General features: G+C 43.3%; 1 protein-coding gene across 2 annotated transcripts; it reads left to right on the forward strand.

Moving 5' to 3' along the window:
• Positions 1 to 465: 465 nt before the first annotated feature.
• On the forward strand, positions 466 to 18,630 carry TMEM170A (transmembrane protein 170A). 2 transcript variants are annotated; one of them, XM_082863365.1, is made up of 3 exons: positions 466 to 726; positions 13,487 to 13,657; positions 16,093 to 18,630. In XM_082863365.1, the coding sequence occupies exons 1-3, from the start codon at positions 594 to 596 to the stop codon at positions 16,221 to 16,223; spliced, it is 435 nt and encodes a 144-aa protein (XP_082719491.1). In that variant the 5' UTR covers positions 466 to 593; the 3' UTR covers positions 16,224 to 18,630. The 2 variants fall into 2 exon arrangements, with proteins under 2 accessions (XP_082719491.1, XP_082719492.1); XM_082863366.1 differs by having other exon boundaries at positions 13,487 to 13,588.
• The last annotated feature ends 318 nt before the right edge of the window (positions 18,631 to 18,948 follow it).

Genomic DNA, 18,948 nt, shown 5'->3' on the forward strand with positions numbered 1-18,948 from the left:
TCCCCCAAAATCATTTCCTTCCAAATATTGAAGGTATTGCTGCATTGTCTTCCAGCTTCTTTCACCTGACTGCTGAACCATCTGATTCTCATTACCAGATGCATATGTATGTACGTATTTATCTTCCTACCTACTACCTACCTACCTGTCTACTTGCATACCTACCGCTGTCTACCTATCTACCCACCCACCCACTCACCCACCCGTCTATCTCTTCCTCCCTATCTATACCTAATTTCCTTTACTTTCCTATAGGTGGCGCTGCAGAGGAGGGCAGAGCAGAGCGCGCCGCACTGTAGCAGGAGAGACTTCCCCAGTAGGGGACGTAGGCCATAGGCGCTGGATCTCGGAAAGCCGTACGCAACGTCAGGGGCGGGAACAACTCTCGCCCCGCCCCTGCCATCTGAGGCGCCCTATGATTGGAGGGAGGAGCCATCACTTGGCAGTGCCGTTGGGGTGGAGGAAGAGGGCTTCGGCCGAAGGTGACGCTGAGGCGACGGAGGTGCGGAGAACAGAGTGGGCCGTGAGTGAGAGTGAGCCACGGCAGCACTTCAGGCGCTCTCCCCCACCTCTCTGCGGTGAATGGCGGCGGGATGGAGCACGAGGGGAGCGGCGACAGCGGGGGGTCGGCTGGGCTCCTGCAGCAGATCCTCAGCCTGAAGCTCGTGCCGCGCGTGGGCAACGGGACCTTGTGCCCTAACTCCACTTCTCTCTGCTCCTTCCCAGGTACCGGCCCCGCCCCGCGCCTGCGCACTGCGTGCGACGCCGCGGCCCCCCGGCTCCGCGGCGGCGCCCCTTCCGTAGCGAGCCGACTGGCACCCCGCCGTCCCGCCCGCTGGGGGCTGTTTTTCCTCTTGGAAGAAGGTTCCCTCTCCCACGGCCGAGAGCTGGGGGCCTTAACCCCTCCCCCCGTCGCTTCCTTGCCGGCTCCTCGGGCCAGGCCACCCCGAGCCCGCGCTGGGGACCCGTCAGTGAAGGGAGCTCAGTCACCGCCCGAACTGATCTTGCTCTTAGGAGTTTCCAGACGCCCCAGGTTCAGACATGAACTCGGCGGCAGAACCCTGTAGGCGGCCGTCCCTTGTTTGGGGCACTGGAGGCGGTCATCCCCGCCCAGCCCCTTTCGTCCGCGCGGGCCTCTCGGCTTTCCCAGCTCGGACAGCGCATGGTCCCGGCCGGGCTGAGGGCCGTCAGTCAGAACTCACACACCCTTTGTTTCTAGCGTAACCCAACCCCTTTACGCGGGGAGGTGGTCTGCCGATCGCTACCGCCCAAGTTCAAATCCACCCCCTCCACCAGCGTCTCTTTCTAGGAATCATTTTCTGAGACCTGTTGCCGAGCCTCGCACTCATGCGTTCGAGGTCTTTGATGCAGCTTCTTTCTGACTCTTACCCACACTGGCGATTCTGCTGGGCCTGAGAGCAGAGTTTTTAAAAATTAGAAATCGAGATAGAAAGCTGTCGTGCTCAGAAAACTGAGAGGAGGAGAAAGTACTTGGGAAGGCCGAAAATAAAGCCTTTGACGGGAGAGCACGGTTGTGTGTTGGCCCTTTAAAGGCAAGAAGGCTGAGATAGGGGTGATTGAAGGGTGAGGTTGGGCTCTCCCGCAAAGCTGGCAGATACTTTGACTCAGTAAACAATGAGAGAACCGGCCTGAGACCTGCAAAGGAAGGAGGGTTGGATTACTGACTGCAGTTGTAAACAAGGCACCTGTGATTTCTCTTTCGCTGGGCAGCGACTGCCAGGCGCCATTCAGCAGACACCAGGGACTTGATATGTATTACCTTCCTAGTATTTTCCCGGACAGGTTTGTGAAATAGTTAATAAGATAACCGTGTTGGGGCAGATGCAGATGTTAGCTTGAAATCATGCCTAAAACGATAATCTGGCAAAAGGTATCAAAAGTTACTAAGATCACATTTGACAGTGACAACAGAAATATATGGCATTCTGGAGACACTGTCCAAAATGAAATGTTCATGCAGTCTGGAGGCAGTACTGAACTGGATCAGTCTGTTTTCATTGTTTCCTTACTTTTCCCACAATTCTTTATTAGGAAAATTTTCAAACCTACTGAAAAATTGAAATGATAGTATAAGCAATATCTATATGCCCTTTACTTAGATTCATTATTAACATTTTGATTCTTTCGCTTCCTCTCTAAATATATATATGCATACACATAACATTTTTACTTTCTGCGAGCCTTTTGAAAGGAAGTTACAGAAGTGACGATGCTTGACGCCTAATATTTCAGCACATATCATTTAAAATGAAGACATTTTCTGCCACAACAAAAAAAAAAACACATCACACCCAAGAAATTTAACATTGATAGAATATTATCTAATGTATTGGCCTTATTTAGATTTTCCCAGTTTTCCCAGTTGTTCAAATAATGCCATTTTTAGCTTTTTTCCTTTATTTATTTATTTATTTTTTAATTTTCGTTGCGCCGGATCTTCATTGCAGTATGTGGGACTTCTTAGTTGCAGCATACAAACTCTTAGTTGCGGCATGCATGTGGGATCTAGTTCCCTGACCAGGGATCAAACCTGGGCCCTCTGCATTAAGAGCATGGAGTCTTACCCACTGGACCACCAGAGAAGTCCCTCCTTTGTTTTTTTAAAAATTCCAGGATCTAATCAAGGGTCCCACATTGCATTAAGTTGTCATGTCTCTTTAATCTTGTTGAATCTAGAACAGTTCCTCCATCCTTGTTTCAGTTTCTTGAGACAGACATTTTTTTTTAAGTCCAGGCTAATTGTTTCATAGAATGTTCCATAATCTAAATTATCTCATTTTTTCTTCATGATTAGATTCAGATCAAATATTTTTGTTCAGAACGCTGCCTACACAGGTGATGTTGCCCACTTCCCAGGGCACCTCATCAGGAGACATTTAGTGTCAGTTTGTACCTTTATTGATAACACTAGGTTTAATCATTTGGTGAAGATGGTGTTTATCAGATCTGTCCACTGTAAGGGTACCTTAATCCTTTTGTAATAAATCATGTGAGGTGATACTTTGAAACTGAATATTCTGTTCAATATGTTTTGCTTTTAGTTGCCTTTTCCTTCTCTAAGAAAAGATTGAGATAAGTGGATTTGGAACAATAGTTTTAACATGTCATAGTAGAGAATCTGTAGCTAAGTGAATTGTTTTGCTTTCAGCAATCGTTCTGAAATATTCAACTGCAGTATGTATTTGAGTTTATGGGAACTTCTTTGAATATATAACTTGGGGGTGGTGATCACCGGGGATCATTCATTTAGCAGGTATATGTTGGTCAAGTGCAGGCTCTGGGCTGGGGGTATAAACATTCATGAGATAAAGCCCTTGACCGCAGCAAGCTGATCAGAATGGGATGGGTAAACACAGTGGGTAAACACACAACCTCCCTGCTGTATCTCTTCTTTAGCTGGAATGGACAGTAAGTACATGAACTGTAATCCCTTTGGAGGCACCAAAGCCTGCTGACAGTGAATGTCGTTCACTGTCCTGGTTCTGGAATTGTTTCTATTTTGGCCCCACAGAAAAGGTTCCTTGCATTTTATGCCAACTCGATATGGCAGAATCATTGCTCTGAAATAGTCTGTGGTTTATCACTGTCAGGAAGCTTTGAATTGATTTTTTTTTAAACCTGCATTTGCAATTTAGCTATTTAGGTTTCTGCCTAACCCTCCTTATTGCAAGTTGTTCAGATTTCTTTTGTTGTTGTTGTCATTTTTAACAAATCTGAGTGCTATGAAAGGCAGAATTTTTTTTTTTCCTGTATCAGGAATAACATTTACTTTCTGAAGGTATGAATTTCATTATACCTTCAGTGTCAAAGTGTATCTTCTGATAAACTAAAACCCACTAATGTTTTGGTTGTGCCGTTGCTGGAATCAAGAATAGGTCACACTTGGATCAGTCATTTACTCATTCAGTCAACAAGTATTTACTCAGTGTCTATTGTGTGTCTGTTGTTTTCTAGGCACCAAGTAAAGGTGTGTTAGTAAACAAAAGAACTTTCATTCTAAAGGGGAGAGAGAAAACAAAATTTAAAAGTATGGAAAAGACTAACATAACATTGTAAAGCAACTATACTCCAATAAATTTTTTTTTTTAAAGTATGGAAAGGAACAGATGGTGGTGAGTGTAAGACAGGGTAGGGGGATAGTAAGTGGCAGGTGTTGTGTGTCAAGTGGAATGCTGTTTTACTTAAGGTCACAAGGAAGCCCTCTATGATGGTGCCATTGGAGAAGAAATCTGAAGGGAATGAGGAACAAGCCACGCAGCTGTTGGGAGAAGAGCCTCGTGGGCGAGGGGCAGCAGGTTCAGAGGCCCTGGGACCAGAGCTTGTTAAGCAACATGAAGGAGGCCAGTGCAGTGGGTGGAATGGGGTGGGCAAGGCAGGGAGAGGAAGTGAGGTCAGATCCCAGAAAGCCATATTAGAGGATTTGGAGCAGAGGAAGGATGATCTGACTTACTTTTTTTTTTTTTAAGTATACAATTTAATGAATTTTTGCAGTTTGCAACCATCACAAAAAGCAACTTTAGAATATTTTCATCACCCCAACAAAAACCTTGTTCCCATTAGCACTGACTTTCTGGCTTTGTGTCGAGAATAGGTGGAAGGCCAGATCAGGACAGATAAGATCTAGCCAGGCTAGGCCCAAGAGACCATTGGGATTGAGACAGGCCAGAGGGGCACACAGAAACAAGGGATGAGTGGGCAGTTAGGCAGTGGCCTCAGGAGAGAGGTGGCCGCCCACTGCTGGTAGTCCTGGTGGGCAAGTTGTCATTGTTAGGAGAGGAAGGGTGTCTAGGAAAAACTCGCTGTTTTCCTTTACTCTCACACTGCTGCTACACTCACAGCACTTCTGGCACCAGATGTGTGGTTTTTCCGTGCATCAAGCAATTCTGGGACACCAGTTGGGTGTCCTACAATTCAACTCAGTTCTGACACTGTCTACCTGGGGTTAGCATCCAATCCCACAGGTTAAAGGCTCAGTTCCACAAGCCTGCCCCAACCCCCAACTTCAGATGCCAGTCAGAAGTCCAGGTTGTCACATGTGCTTCTGACCAACTGAGCTTCCCGTGTCCTCCTCGTTCAGTTATTTTGCTAGAGCAGCTCATAGAATTCAGGAAAACAGTTTGTTTATTAGGCTACTGGTATATTACCAAGGATATTAAAGGTTGGAAATGAACACCAGATAAAGAGGTACATAGGGTGAAGTCTGGAAGCGTCCCCGAGCACAGGCGCTTCTGTCCCTTTGGAGCTGGGGTGGGCCACCCTCCCAGCACATAGATGTTTTCACCAACCCAGAAGCTCTCTGAACTCTGTACTTTTGGAATTTTTATGGAGGCTTCATCACCTAGGCATGACCAATTAATAACTCCCTCTAGCCTCTGTCCCCTCTCCAGAGAATGGAGGGTGGTGCTGAAAGTTCCAAGCTTATAATCATGGCTTCGTCTTTCTGGTAACCATCCAGGAGCCCACCAAGAGTTGCCTCATGAGAACAAGACACTCCTGGAAATTCCAAGGGATTTAGGAGCTCTGCATCAGGAACCAGGGTCAAAGACTAAGTATTAGAACAAAAGATTTTCCTAGCACCATTATCTACAAGGGTTTTAGGAGCTCTGTGTCAGGAATCAGGAGTAGAGACCAGTATATATATATTAGTATTTCACAAGGGAACAGATGGATCCCCTGGCAGGCAGGTGGGGTTGGGTAAGAGAGGGGTCTCACAGTGGGCAGTGTGGACAGATGCAGGCTGATGGGCAGTTAGCATCTAGGCAGTCCAGCATCGAGTTGCAGGACTGAGTAGGACTGCAGTTCCCAGGACCGAGGCAGTTTACTTAGCACCCTGGCATCAGAGGCACTGGCTGTGCTCATACAGTTGTTCGACCTGGAACATAAGGCAGAGTGGGGCCAGCTGAAAGGATGGCTGGGTGCCAAGCCTCACGATTCCCACTTCCATTTCTGCTGGTTGGAGCCAGGTTGGTCTTGAGGCCTTGCTTGGAAATGAGGTGACTCAGCTGTGGAGGCTAGAGGGCCGGGGAGCCAGCCGTTACAAACCCCTTTTGTTAACACAGGACTCACCTAGAGGATTCTGAAATCTGTGTGGCTTTTCTCTTTAACTCAAATATCTGTCTGAAAAATATTCTTAAAGATACAAACACCCTGTGGGCAGGGATCTTTGTCTTTTTAAAAATTTTTGTTTTTGTTGTTCACTGATGTGCCCGGCATATGGAATGGTCTCGGTAAGTATTATATTTGCTGAATGAATGAACTCTCAGTGCTTGTATTAGTTTGCTATTGCTACTGAAACAATTTACGACAAATTTAGTGGCTTAACACAACACAGATTTATCATCCTACGGTCCCGGAGGTCAGAAGTCCAAAATGGGTCAGCAGAGCTGCCTTCCTTCTGAAGGCTCTAGGGAGAATTTGTTTTCTTGTCTTTTCCAGCTTCTAGAAGTCACCTGCATCCTTTGGCCTATGGCTCCTTCCTCTATCTTTAAAGCCAGCAGCATAGCATCTTCAAATCTCTCTGACTCTGACCCTCTTACAAGAACCCTTGATTACATTAGGCCCAACTGTAAAATCCAGGCTAACCCCCACCATCCCAAGATGCTTAATCTAATCACACCTGCACACTCCCTTTTGTTATGTAAGGTCGCATTTTCATAGGCTCTGGGGTTGAGGATGTGGGCATCTTTGGGGCCTCTTCTGCCACCAGTGCTTCATCTGATTTCCCCTTATAATTTTTTTTTTTATGAAACCACCTCGATGACAGTTTCTCTTTTTTAAAATTTATTTATTTATTTATTTTTGGCTGTGTTCGGTCTTCGTTGCTACGTGCGGGCTTTCTCTAGTTGCGGCAAGGGGGGACTGCTTTTCATTGCGGTGCGTGGGCTTCTCATCGCGGTGGCTTCTCTTGTGCGCTCTAGGTGCATGGGCTCAGTAGTTGTGGCACACGGGCTTAGTTGCTCCGTGGCATGTGTGATCTTCCCAGACCAGGGCTGGAACCTGTGTCCCCTGCATTGGCAGGCAGATTCTTTTTTTTTTGCTGTACGCAGGCCTCTCACTGTTGTGGCCTCTGCCGTTGCGGAGCACAGGCTCCGGACGCGCAGGCTCAGCAGCCACGGCTCACGGGCCCAGCCGCTCCGCGGCATGTGGGATCTTCCCAGGCCGGGGCACGAACCCGTGTCCCCTGCATCGGCAGGCGGACTCTCAAACACTGCGCCACTAGGGAAGTCGCTCTCCTTATAATCTTTTATTTCAGATTAATAACCTGATTTATTCTTCAGCATAGGGAAATGATGTGACTTTAGCTGCCAGAGTAAACAAAGCTGAAGATAATGCACTTTATTTGAAACAGTGAACAAGGAAATACTGTAAGATATGTAGACAAAGATTTTTGACCGTGTGTTGACCCAGGGGAATGAAAAGTACTATATGATAATCAATAAATAGCTATTAAATAGATGGCAAATTAAGGCACAGTAGATTAAAGGGAAATCACTTAGTTTTTTTTAAATGTTTTATTAATTGAGGTTTGCCTTAGCTGTTACAGTCCTGTAATAATCCCATCCATCTGAAAAGTGTTTTATAAATTGTACTACTCATCTAATGTAATACAGCCTTTTTTTCCTACTTGGAGTGACTTAAGTGATGCGATATAACATATGTAGGCACCGCGCTAGCTGGTGGATGTAGCTCAGGGTTATAGGAAGGTGCATACTGCTGCTCCTTCTCAGAGACTCAGGGAGGAGCTGGCCTGCTGTGCCAGATCTTGTTTGCAAACAGATTCCTGTCAGCTTTCAGGAAAATCGAGATGTGAGTTGATAGCCCAGCAGGCCTCCTTGGGCAGGTGCTGTGCTCCAGAGAAGTGGGAACAAGTGAGCGTTGATATCTGCTAGGGCTGCTAGAACAAAATACCACAGACTGAGCAGCTTAAACAACAGAAGTGTATTTTCTCACAGTTCTGGAGACTGGAAGTCCAAGATGAGGGTGCCGGCATGGTCAGGTTGTGGTGAGGGCCCTCTTGGGCCACCTTCTTGATATGTCCTCACATGATGGGGAGAGAAAGAGAACAAGAGAGAGAGAGACATCTCTCTTCCTCTTATAAGGCCACAGCCCTGTCGGATTAGGGCTGCCGCACATGAATTCAGTCCATAGCAGTTGAGTAGAACACCCGAGTGTCCAGACCTACATTTACTGAAGTTACCAACTTAGTGTGTCTCTGGCAGATCAAGGCCTCACCTGCCAGTTCACTGCCCCAATGGTTCTGTGGCAGCCAGTAAGAAGCCAAGCTCCAGCAGTGCCTTGAGTTGCTGCGGAAAGCAGTGCTTGTCTCTTAAATTTGGGGCGCTCCAGCAGAAGCTCCGTGATGGCAGGGCCCAGGAGTGGTCTCATGTCATTGGTGGCAGACAGCAGCCAGGACGGCAGCTGCTCTGGGGTCTTGGAGGCAGGTTTGTATCCCGTTTGTCCACCCCTGGGTAGTGGCATTCCTGGTGTTCTTATAGAGTTCTGTGCACAGTGGGTGGTGTAATGGAGTTCAGAGTCTCTTAAGTGATTTGGGGAGGAGCTGGGAAGGACTGTGGGATTGAAGACGGGGTTACTGTTTTGGCAGGGAACTGCATGACGCTGTCCTGTGGCTTGGGGATGAGCTGGCAGTGGGTGGTACACAAGGGGGCCTTGGGCGGGGGAGGCCAGGGTTCAACAGCAGCGGCCCAGGCAGGAGGGATTTATCAGGGAGGGGCAGTACCTGAACACCAGACTCTGCAACCTCTGGAGCTGCTGCCAAGAAGAGAGGGCAAGTCTCCTGGGCCATGGAAGCAAGAAGGGCTGGTGCCCGAGGCTGGAAAGGAGCCTGCAGTGGTATCTGGTAGAGTAAGTCCCTTACGTACGAACGAGTTCCATTCCAAGAGCACGTTCTTCTTAAGTCTAATTTGTTCATAAGTCCAACAAAGTTAGCCTAGGTACCCAACTAACACAATCGGCTATGTAGTACTGTACTGTAATAGGTTTATAATACTTTTCACACAAATAATACATAAAAAATAAAGACAACATTTTTAATCTTACAGTACAGTACCTTGAAAAGTACAGTAGTACAGTACAACAGCTGGCATACAGGGGCTGGCATCGAGGGAACAGGCAAGAAGAGTTACTGACTGGAGGAGGGAGAGGAGGTGGGAGATGGTAGAGCTGAAGGATCGCCAACAATAGGAGACGGAGGGCAAGCTGCAGTTTCACTCACGCCTGACGTTGATGGAATGCATGTTCGCATCTTTGAAAGTTCGCAACTTGAAGGTTCTTGTGTAGGGGACTAACTGTACAGGTTTGTTCCTGAAGACGATGGGGACCCAAACCCTGAGGACTGAGAGCCCTGCCCACAATTTCTGATAGATGCTATTGATTGGGAAGGGTTTTTTTGTTTGTGTGTATGATTTTTTTGGTGGAGGAAGAGCAGTAGTTAGTATACATACATTTTTTTACATATTATACATATATGTTTATGTTATATATATTTAAGCTTGGGACATTACTGTTTAATCACTTTATACTCCATATTGCATGATTTAGACTTGGTTTAACAATTTGCCAAACACCATCAAACAAAATAGACAAGTTTTGACAGTATTGTAAAATTATTCTGAAGGTGTATCTTGTTCAGCAGAAAGGAAAAGAAAACTTATACCGGTGGTTTGAAACCTTTTGTAGCTATCTGATAATTTGTCACCAGAACAGAAGTACAAAAACACCCTCAGTCGTTTGTTATTTTTAATAAGCATTGAGCCGTAGATGAGGTGTCCCTGATTTTTTTATTGAAAGCCTTCCATCCAAAACAAGAGCGAGGGACTTCCCTGGTGGCCTAGCAGTTAAGACTCTGCGCTCCCAATGCAGGGGGCCTGGGTTCAATCCCTGGTCAGGGAACTAGATCCCACATACTGCAACTAAGAGTTTGCATGCCGCAACTAAAGATCCCGCATGCTGCAACAAAAATCCCACATGCTGCAACTAAGACATGGAGCAGCCAAATAAATAAATATTTAAAAAAAAAAAAAGGACTTCCCTGGTGGCGGAGTGGTTGAGAATCCGCCTGCCAATGCAGGGGACACAGGTTCGAGCCCTGGTCCGGGAAGATCCCACATGCCGCGGAGCAACTAAGCCCATGCGCCACAACTACTGAGCCTGTGCTCTAGAGCCCAGGAGCCACAACTACTCTAGCCACATGCCTAGAGCCCTTGCTCCGCAACAAGAGAAGCCACTGCGATGAGAAGGCCGCGCACCGCAACAAAGAGTAGCCCCACTCACCACAACTAAAGAAAGCCCGTGTGCAGCAACAAAGACCCAATGCAGCCAAAAAAATTAATTAATTAATTTAAAAAAAAACAACCACCACCAAGAGTGAGACATCCTAATCTTGGTATATGTATAATATGGTATTAACTGAAACTTTGACTTAATATGTGCAGAGAATTAGTGCAGTCATCAGTGAGAGTGTGGAGGGTGCCTGGTGGGGATTTGGCCCCACATCTAATCACCCCTGGCTCCCTAACCCCTCCTCCCCCTGCTCCCAACAAGAGTAAAAATAAAAAGAAATTGATTTGGGAAAAACCACACACTACAGTGTGCTTACAACTCAAATGCAACTTCAAGAAAAGCCCCTGGCCCTCCCCTTTGCCACTCTCCCCTCTCCCCCAGCTCACTGATGCTCCTCACTGGTCGCTCTTCCCCCCCCACCCCGTTTTTTGGCTGTGCCCCATGGCATGTGGGATCTTAGTTCCCTGACCAGGGATTGAACGTGCACCCCCTGCATTGGGAACGTGGAGTCTTATTCACTGCACCACCAGAGAATTCCCAAGCTTTTTTAAAATTTTTTTTAAATTTTATTATTTATTTTTGGCCGCATTGGGTCTTTGTTGCTGTGCGCGGGCTTTTTCTAGTCGCAGCGAACAGGGACTACTCTTCATTGTGGTGTTCAGGTTTCTCTCTCACTGCGGTGGCTTCTCTTGTTGAGGAGCACGGGCTCTAGGCACGAGGGCTTCAGTAGTTGTGGCACACAGTCTCAGTAGTTGTGGCTCGCGGGCTTAGTTGCTCCGCGGGATGTGGGATCTTCCCGGACCAGGGCTCGAACCCGTGTCCCCTGCATTGGCACGCAGATTCTTAACCACTGCGCCACCAGGGAAGCCCCCACTTTGTTTGTTTTATCAAAGTAGAAAGTGAATGGTCATAAACCCTATTCCCCAGAAATAACAGTTTTCTATATCTTAATATATATATAAGAGGTGGCACAGAGGATGAGGGCATTGCTTCCAGCATGGGTCAACCCAGCCTATCCTATTCCCCAGAAATAACAATTTTCTATATCTTAATATATATAAGAGGTGCACAGAGGATGAGGGCATTGCTTCCAGCATGGGTCAACCTGGGCTCTGCCTCGTGCTGCAGTGTGGGCTCCAGCAAGTTTCCTCACCTCCCTCTGCTTCTGTTTCCTCAACCAAGAGTCAGAGATATTAATATGTGCTTCATAGAGCTACTTTGAGAATTACATGAGTTAATATTTGTCAAGCATTTAAAACAGTGCCTGTGCATGTTGTAAATATTTATTAAATAAACATATGTCCAGACTCTTCTGAGTAGACAGAAGCATTTACACACATTTGTTTCTTTTGTTTTTTGTTTTCACACAAACAGGATCTTATTCTGCATATTATTCTGAAACTTAAGCTTCTTTACTTCGCACCGTGGGTTGGGCATCTTACCCCATCAGTATTTAAAGAGCTGCTCCTATTTTTATTGATTGTGTAACGTTTCATTATGCAGATGCACCATAACAGGTTTCACAAGTCCTCCATCAACAGACATGCAGTTGGTGTCTAGTTTTTGCCAGTACAGACAGGGCTGCCAGGAACCTCGTGAACTTGTCCTTGCCCTTGTGTATTCCTGGAAGTAAAATCACTGTGGCAAAGGGTATGCACAGTTGACTGTTTTGGAGACACACTTCCAGTTTACCCTCCAGAGATGGCTTTCTAGTTTGTGTTCCTATTGGGAGTGTAAGGTGCCACCTGTGAAGTACTGTGCTGACAACCCTTTACTGCTCAAAAAACCTTTGATGGTACCTTGTAGGGCTTACATGTTGAAGTCCTTAGTTTGGCCTTCAAAGCCCCCCGTAATGTGACCCCATCTATCTTTGCATCCTAACTACTGTTACTCTTATAAACCCTTTGCTTCAGTCAGGTCAGCAGTTTTTAACCAGGGTAATTATGCCCACAGGGGACGTGTGACAATGTCAAGATATTGTGGTTGCCACAACAGGAGAGAGCGCTATCAGCATCCAGAGGGTAGAGGCCAGGGGTGTTGCTCCACATCCTACAGTCGACAGCCTCCCACAACAAAGAGTTAAATGGTCCAGACGTCAATAGTGCTGTGGTGCAGAAACCCCAGTTGAGCTGTTGACTGAACTTTAAAATTGCCTGGTGTTTACCTGCCTCAAGTGCAGGGATGGACAACAGATTTCATCTAGTGTGACACCTTCATTATATCCGTATATGGGTAAAGAGCTCTCTTGAGAATTCTGAAGCCATGCCTGGGCCCACTGGGGGAAAATGTTATGTCTGCTAAATCGTAAAGTCATGAGGGCAGGATGGTATCTCCTCCTGTTTTTGTATTTTCCAAAATATCTCATGCATAGGTTTGTATACATAGTTGTTGGACAAATATCTTAATGTTTCCTGAGTTACTGTCATCCTAAGAGGGATAGAGGTTCACTGAAGGAAACAGCTCCTCTTCTAACCTGCCCTCTCACTTGCCATTTGTCTTTAAGCAAAACATTTACATATTCTGGTATTTATTTCATGTCTTAAAGAGCTTTGATACCCTAATAGGAGGTGAGGGGTTGATATTTACTGCATTGTCTTGAAAATGATTGTTGAATGAATGTAATTGTATATAGAGCTTTTCCATTTGAGATGACTGAATAATCAAGAAGGCAGGGACGGTCATCAGGCATTGACTGCATAGCACCCTGTCAGTGGTACTTACATTTGTCCTTATGGGAGGGAAATCAGTTAAGTGAATTTTCAAATCTGGGTGAACCTTTTCTTCAGTGTTTGGGAGTACAGGTAGCTTGTCAGGGGTTGGCCAACCTTTTCTGTAAAGGGCCAGATTGTAAATATTTTAGGCTTTGCAGGTCATATGGTCTCTGTCACTGTTTCAGCCCTGCTCTTGTAGCTTGAAAACAGCCATAGGCAAGACTTAAATGAATGGGCATGGCTGTGTTCCAGTAAGAGTTTATGTACACAAACAGGTGGTGGCCATAGTTTACTTATCCCTCGCAAACCATCAATGTTTGGATATTTGACTGATGAACCCCCATTGCAACTGAATGGTTTTGAAAATGAAATAACTGGGCATAGTGACTACCCGTTTGTAATGATTGCACTGGGAAAGGCAGTGATGTACGACCTTTCTTTGCTTTCCCTTGTAGAGATGTGGTATGGTGTGTTCCTGTGGGCACTGGTGTCCTCTCTCTTCTTTCATGTCCCTGCTGGATTACTGGCCCTCTTCACCCTCAGACATCACAAATATGGTAGGTTCATGTCTGTAAGCATCCTGTTGATGGGCATCGTGGGACCAATTACTGCTGGAATCTTGACAAGTATGTTAGACATTAAAATACAGTCAAAATGTTTCATTTGACTAGTTAGTTAATTTTAGGAACCATTTTAGAAACGTGTCTCAATGAGATGAAGAAGAAAGAGTGATCTTTAACCACAGATCCTGTTTTTTTTCTCACCCCAGTCCCCCGTTATTTGGCTACCATCTTTGACTTACTGAGTCAGATTTTGTCTCGCTGGCTTCAGGGAAGTCATGTTAAGCTTTGTGAGATAGATCTTGTGAAATAGGTCACTAGCAAAAGAAGATATTTGTCTTTTTGGAAGCTACTGCTCCTTTCTCTTCAGCTGTCACTTCACTGATTTGTGACCTTGCAAGCTGGTTAACAAATAACTTCCACTCATCCAGGTGTAGTTATTTTAAGGATGGAAGAATAATTCTAATGACAAGAATTATTGTTTAGAAAAGTACCTGGTTGTTTTTTCCTCTCGGGACTTTCTGAATAAGAATTGGAGTAACATTCATAATTATAAATTATTTTTACCTGTCTGGTGTTTTTTTGGGGGGAAGGGTGGCTTTTGCTCATGTCAAAGGGATGAGAATAAGTTTAAATCATTTTTAAGCTCATAATGAAATATAAATAACATGTATATTCTATATAAATTAAAAATTATAAGAAAGCAAAATTAAAAATCCTCCATTACTGCATTCCTAAGTGGTATCACAGTTTGCATTTTGGTATATGCTTTCAGACTTTTTTCTAGGTATACATGTAAACATAACTTTTTTTCACTGTGAATTTAAACCTTGAGCTTCAAGCAGAAATCTCCCTCTCTCTTTGACTTGAGGGATTTTTTGGGGACAGGGTGGCCTAGTTTCTCTGTGTTCCACAGATGATGAAACCTTTGTGATAACACGGGGGAGGAGGCCAGTTTTCTCCTGTTTGCATTAAGGAGTTTCCATAATGGGCCTTAAAAAATATTTTTAACTGTATCACCTACTGCTATCTTTAGAGACCCTCTGCTCCAGTTTCCTTGCTGGATTACTGGCCCCCAGGACCTGTTTCAGATTTCTCTTCAGTAAAATAGGGATGCTGTGTGATGACTAAATGAAAAAATGTGAATATATAGAATACTTAACCAGAATATCTACCATATAGTAATTGTGCAGTAAATGTCGTGTTCATGTCCTTCTTCGACTCTAGTGCATACAATCTGTTCCCTTCCCATTCTGCTGCTCCTTCTGGTTTGCTTTTTCCTGTCTTCCCTTAATCATCCAAATCCCATTTTGGGACCCAGTTCAACTTCTTTAAGCTTCTTCCGACTCAACCCACTTTTTTTGGAGACAAATTACAAAGAGGCCCAATGGAACATGTGCCTTTCAGATGTTAGTAGCACAGTGTTTGTGCATTGCCTCTGGCGGTGGGGATTTCAAAGTCACAAATGTTCCTGGCAACCAACACAGATATTGATTAGTATTGTTCTTTCTTCTCCTTAAAATATGTCAATATACCATCACATCACATTTGTAAAAGGTGTAGACACTTGATTGAAACACTATATTTCATCTTGCATTATTCAAAATCTACTTCATGTTTGTGTTTCTGTCTTGTGTCTCCAGCTAGCTTCTGTGACCAAGGAGAATTCTGTTTGGAGCATTTTGAGGTGGGGCGGGGGGGGGGGGGGGGGGCGGCAGGGCGGTCATCTGAGATGTTTGGATCTGTTATTTTCAAACTCTTGAAATCTTGACTTTCTTTGTACAATGCTGAGTCCCTGTGAGCAAATCAGGGTACCTGGGTAGAGAGAGATGTTTGTTTTGTTTTGTTTACTCAATTTCTAGGAAGTTACAGTGACTAACATAATAAAAAAGATTAATGATTTGGGTAACAGAAAGAGCTCCCCAAGTATCCCTCGCCTCTTGCCCTTTGAATGAATAGCAACTTGATAGGCTTAGGGTCCCCCTCTTTTCTTTTTCCCACCCCTTTCTCCATCCATTTCTCGAGGGGAGCTCTGAGTATAGTACACAGTAGAGTGGGGTTTCCCTGTGGCTGCTCCTGAAATATTTCTTGCTCAGTCCCACAGGGAAGATTCTTTGTCATTTATTGCCAAGAGTTTGTTAGGTACCTGTTAAATGTATGTGGAATAAGAGATGTTTTTCAGTTTGTAATCAGGTTATGTGGAAATCACCATCTTTGTGATTTCAGCTATGACTTCCAGGTGGTTTTATTTAATAAATCTAGGAGACTCAGTTTAAAGGAGTCACTTTTCAACACCTAAGAACACTTGTCAGTGATTTGCAAACCATATAAGGAATACTTAAAACCTAGTCAGCAAAGAGAATAGACAGAACAAAACATTTCTGTAATGTCTAAATTTTAATGTAAAAAATTTAGAACATTCTACTAGTAGAAGTTTAAGTGCTGTATTTTCCTGATTTTATTAACCTTTTTTAAAAAAATATTCTTGAATTTTTGAACAGGTGCAGCAATTGCTGGAGTGTACCGAGCAGCAGGAAAGGAAATGATTCCATTTGAAGCCCTCACCTTGGGCACTGGACAGACATTTTGTGTAGTGGTGGTCTCCTTTTTACGGATTTTAGCTACTCTATAGCACATACCCTTGTGCTATGATGGTGAACCTAAGTTTCATAGAATCCTCAAAAAGAATACAGTATGGAATGTGTTTTCTTAGTTCTTCAAATGGGAAGCAACTTGGATGAAAAGGTATATGAAGAACAACATTTCAGTCCTTTCTTCAATTTGAAGCTCCAGGAATTAAAGATCTTTTTGGACTCATTGTTCTCAACCAAAACAAATCAACTTTCTTTTCTTTCTTTCTTTTTTTTACATATTTAATTCAGGCAGTTTTACGGGTGTACCTTTACGCAAGCCAGGTCAGCAGTGCTTCTGGGTTGGCATCCTTCACACTGAAATTTATAATGTTCTGTGAGAAAATGCAACGTTGCATATTTCAGAGAAATTATGGATCATATTAGTTTATTTCTGAGCAGAGTATACTGTACTAAAATCTAACTTGATCTCATCTTGATTAAAATTTGGCAAACTCATCTCTTGCTACATCTTCATGACAGTAAGTGCCAAGTAGGTGTTGGTTGAATGTCGTGTTGAGAACAAATTTGGTGAAATCTGTTGCACACAAAAAAATCTATAACTCAAGTAGTGGCTTCGATTCCTTTGTTTAAAGAAAAAGGAGCTAACTACTGAATGATGTGACATTTTTATGGGTAACTATCTTGACTTCTGATTATTTAATATATTTTAAGAGATGTGAATTTGTTTTTTGGTACATTTTATCAAAATAAGCTAGGTAATTGAGACTTTTTCCCCTAAAGCTCCTGTACCACCTCTTCCTATTACTTTTATTCTATTGTTTTTATTTAGTTTAATTGGAAACATACCCTATTAAAGAGTTGGGAGTTGAAAATTTTCACCCAGGTTGTTTAGGACACTCTTTGAACATTGAGGCACATGCACAAGAAGATACTTTAAACGTTCTGTTACTGTTTTTCTTAGTGACTTTGCTTTACTCATGGCTCTTGAAAAATTGTATAAGTGCAGCTTAAACTAGAGTTAGTGGTTATGGATTTCCTAGTCTTAATGTGGTTACCTAGTGGTGGGTCTTCAGCTCACTTTCACAGTATTGGGTATCACTCCCAGAAAGTGCCTAAAGTTTAATTTTCAGATATGCCTTCCACTGTGCCCTTTACATTTTCCTTCAAGAGAATTTATATCCTTAAAGACAATTAAATATCAGAGTTTTTTAAAACCCAATTTTAGTTATTTTAATTTTTCTTCTAATGCCTAACTTACTTTTTTCATTTGAAGGCCTGAAAACTGTAACCTTCAAAAGAAAAAGGATTGCAAAAATTATCTAACTTTATCCTTACCACCTAAACTGTTCTGTATGAAATACAATCGATGTTATCTGTTTTCAAAATAGTTTCTGGTAATTAAATCTGACATTTTTAAAGGAAAGTTTTCATTGTGAGTGTAAGGCTAACTGCCCATGAGGTCGTGTGCAATTCTATTTGATTTAAAGCAATATGCACTCTGGCTTCTGATTAAAAACAGCCAGGAGGACCAATTTACCAGGGATAGTCAAAGGGAAAAATTACAAAGGATCACAAAAAGTAACTGGACATTTTCTTTTAACTAATCGGCCATTAGACCACTTATCAAAATTATAGTGTTATATACACATAGACTAGGTGGAAAATTAGAGGAGTTGGAATGTAGGCAAATGTCTTTACAAATTCCCCAACAAGATTACTCTCCAATGCTCAAATCTTTCTTTCAAGCAAATTTTTAAGTCTTTAGTTGAAGACTCCATTTTTCAGTTCAGTGAGCTGGATTTGGAAAAGTAGCCCTTCAGTTTAAGAAATTTGTTGTAGGAAATGATTTTAATTATCTCTATTGAAGGATGCCTCTTAGCATTCTCACCTAAAACATTCCTTTGGATAGAATTTCACAAATTGAACACGGGCCAGTGGTCAGTGGGCTCCTCCCCCTAAATGCTAATTTTTGAACATACTGATCCGTGATTTATTTGGTTTATTTTTCTTTTAGAGCCAAGACACAAAAATTAATGCATTTTGAAAGTTGTGTTTGTTTTCATCTGTTTCTTGTTTTATTATCCACTCTTTTTAAAAACTTCAAATATAAAATGTATCTTCAAATTATTGAATGTTTCATTCATCCCAGTATGTGAACATTCTCCTGTGAATAAGTGTATATAGACTTTATATAGCTTGAGCTTTGTGGCTTGAAATGTTTTCAGGGAGAAACTATTTGAATGATAAGGAATGTCTGTTCCTCCTTAGAGTTTATTTTTCTTTTTAATTTCTCATCTCAAATACACAATTAGTTGGGGGTGGTTGCCCAGATGAAAAAATATTGGCATTTGTGTTGAACATTTTATCTTATCACATATAGCTTCTGAGAAGTTTTGCCAACTACTGACTTTCCTAGAGACATGTGCAACCACCCCTCCCTTAGCTGCGCATTTTTTAATATTGAGGTTTTAGGGTAAAGGTGTTTCATGTAAACTTAAATCCATATACAAATGAGTAATGAAAATTCCAAGATAAAGATGTCTCTTTGTGCTGTTAACTCATTTTTTTTTCAGCAAAACATTACCTAGGAAATGTCTAAACTAGGTGAGAAAAAGCTCATGCAAATAATTATCTTTAAGCCCTTATGTTTTCTAAGTCTTTAAATTGTATGTTAGCTTTTGATTCCAAAAGCTGCTCTGGTTTGAATTAAGTTCTTATTACAACTGCAGTGCATACCAACCTTCCCTAGGAGACCATTTCCTG

The sequence above is a fragment of the Leucopleurus acutus genome (assembly GCF_964270905.1).
Source record: "Leucopleurus acutus genome assembly, chromosome: 20".
Classification (NCBI taxonomy): Eukaryota; Metazoa; Chordata; class Mammalia; order Artiodactyla; family Delphinidae; genus Leucopleurus; species Leucopleurus acutus.

What these genes read in the sequence shown, in the direction of transcription:
- TMEM170A (XM_082863365.1), top strand. Translation starts at nt 594, where the DNA reads ATGGAGCACGAGGGGAGCGGCGACAGCGGGGGGTCGGCTGGGCTCCTG. An exon ending in TTCTCTCTGCTCCTTCCCAG is followed by an intron (nt 727 to 13,486) that starts GTACCGGCCCCG and finishes TTTCCCTTGTAG; the next exon opens with AGATGTGGTATGGTGTGTTC. An exon ending in TACTGCTGGAATCTTGACAA is followed by an intron (nt 13,658 to 16,092) that starts GTATGTTAGACA and finishes ATTTTTGAACAG; the next exon opens with GTGCAGCAATTGCTGGAGTG.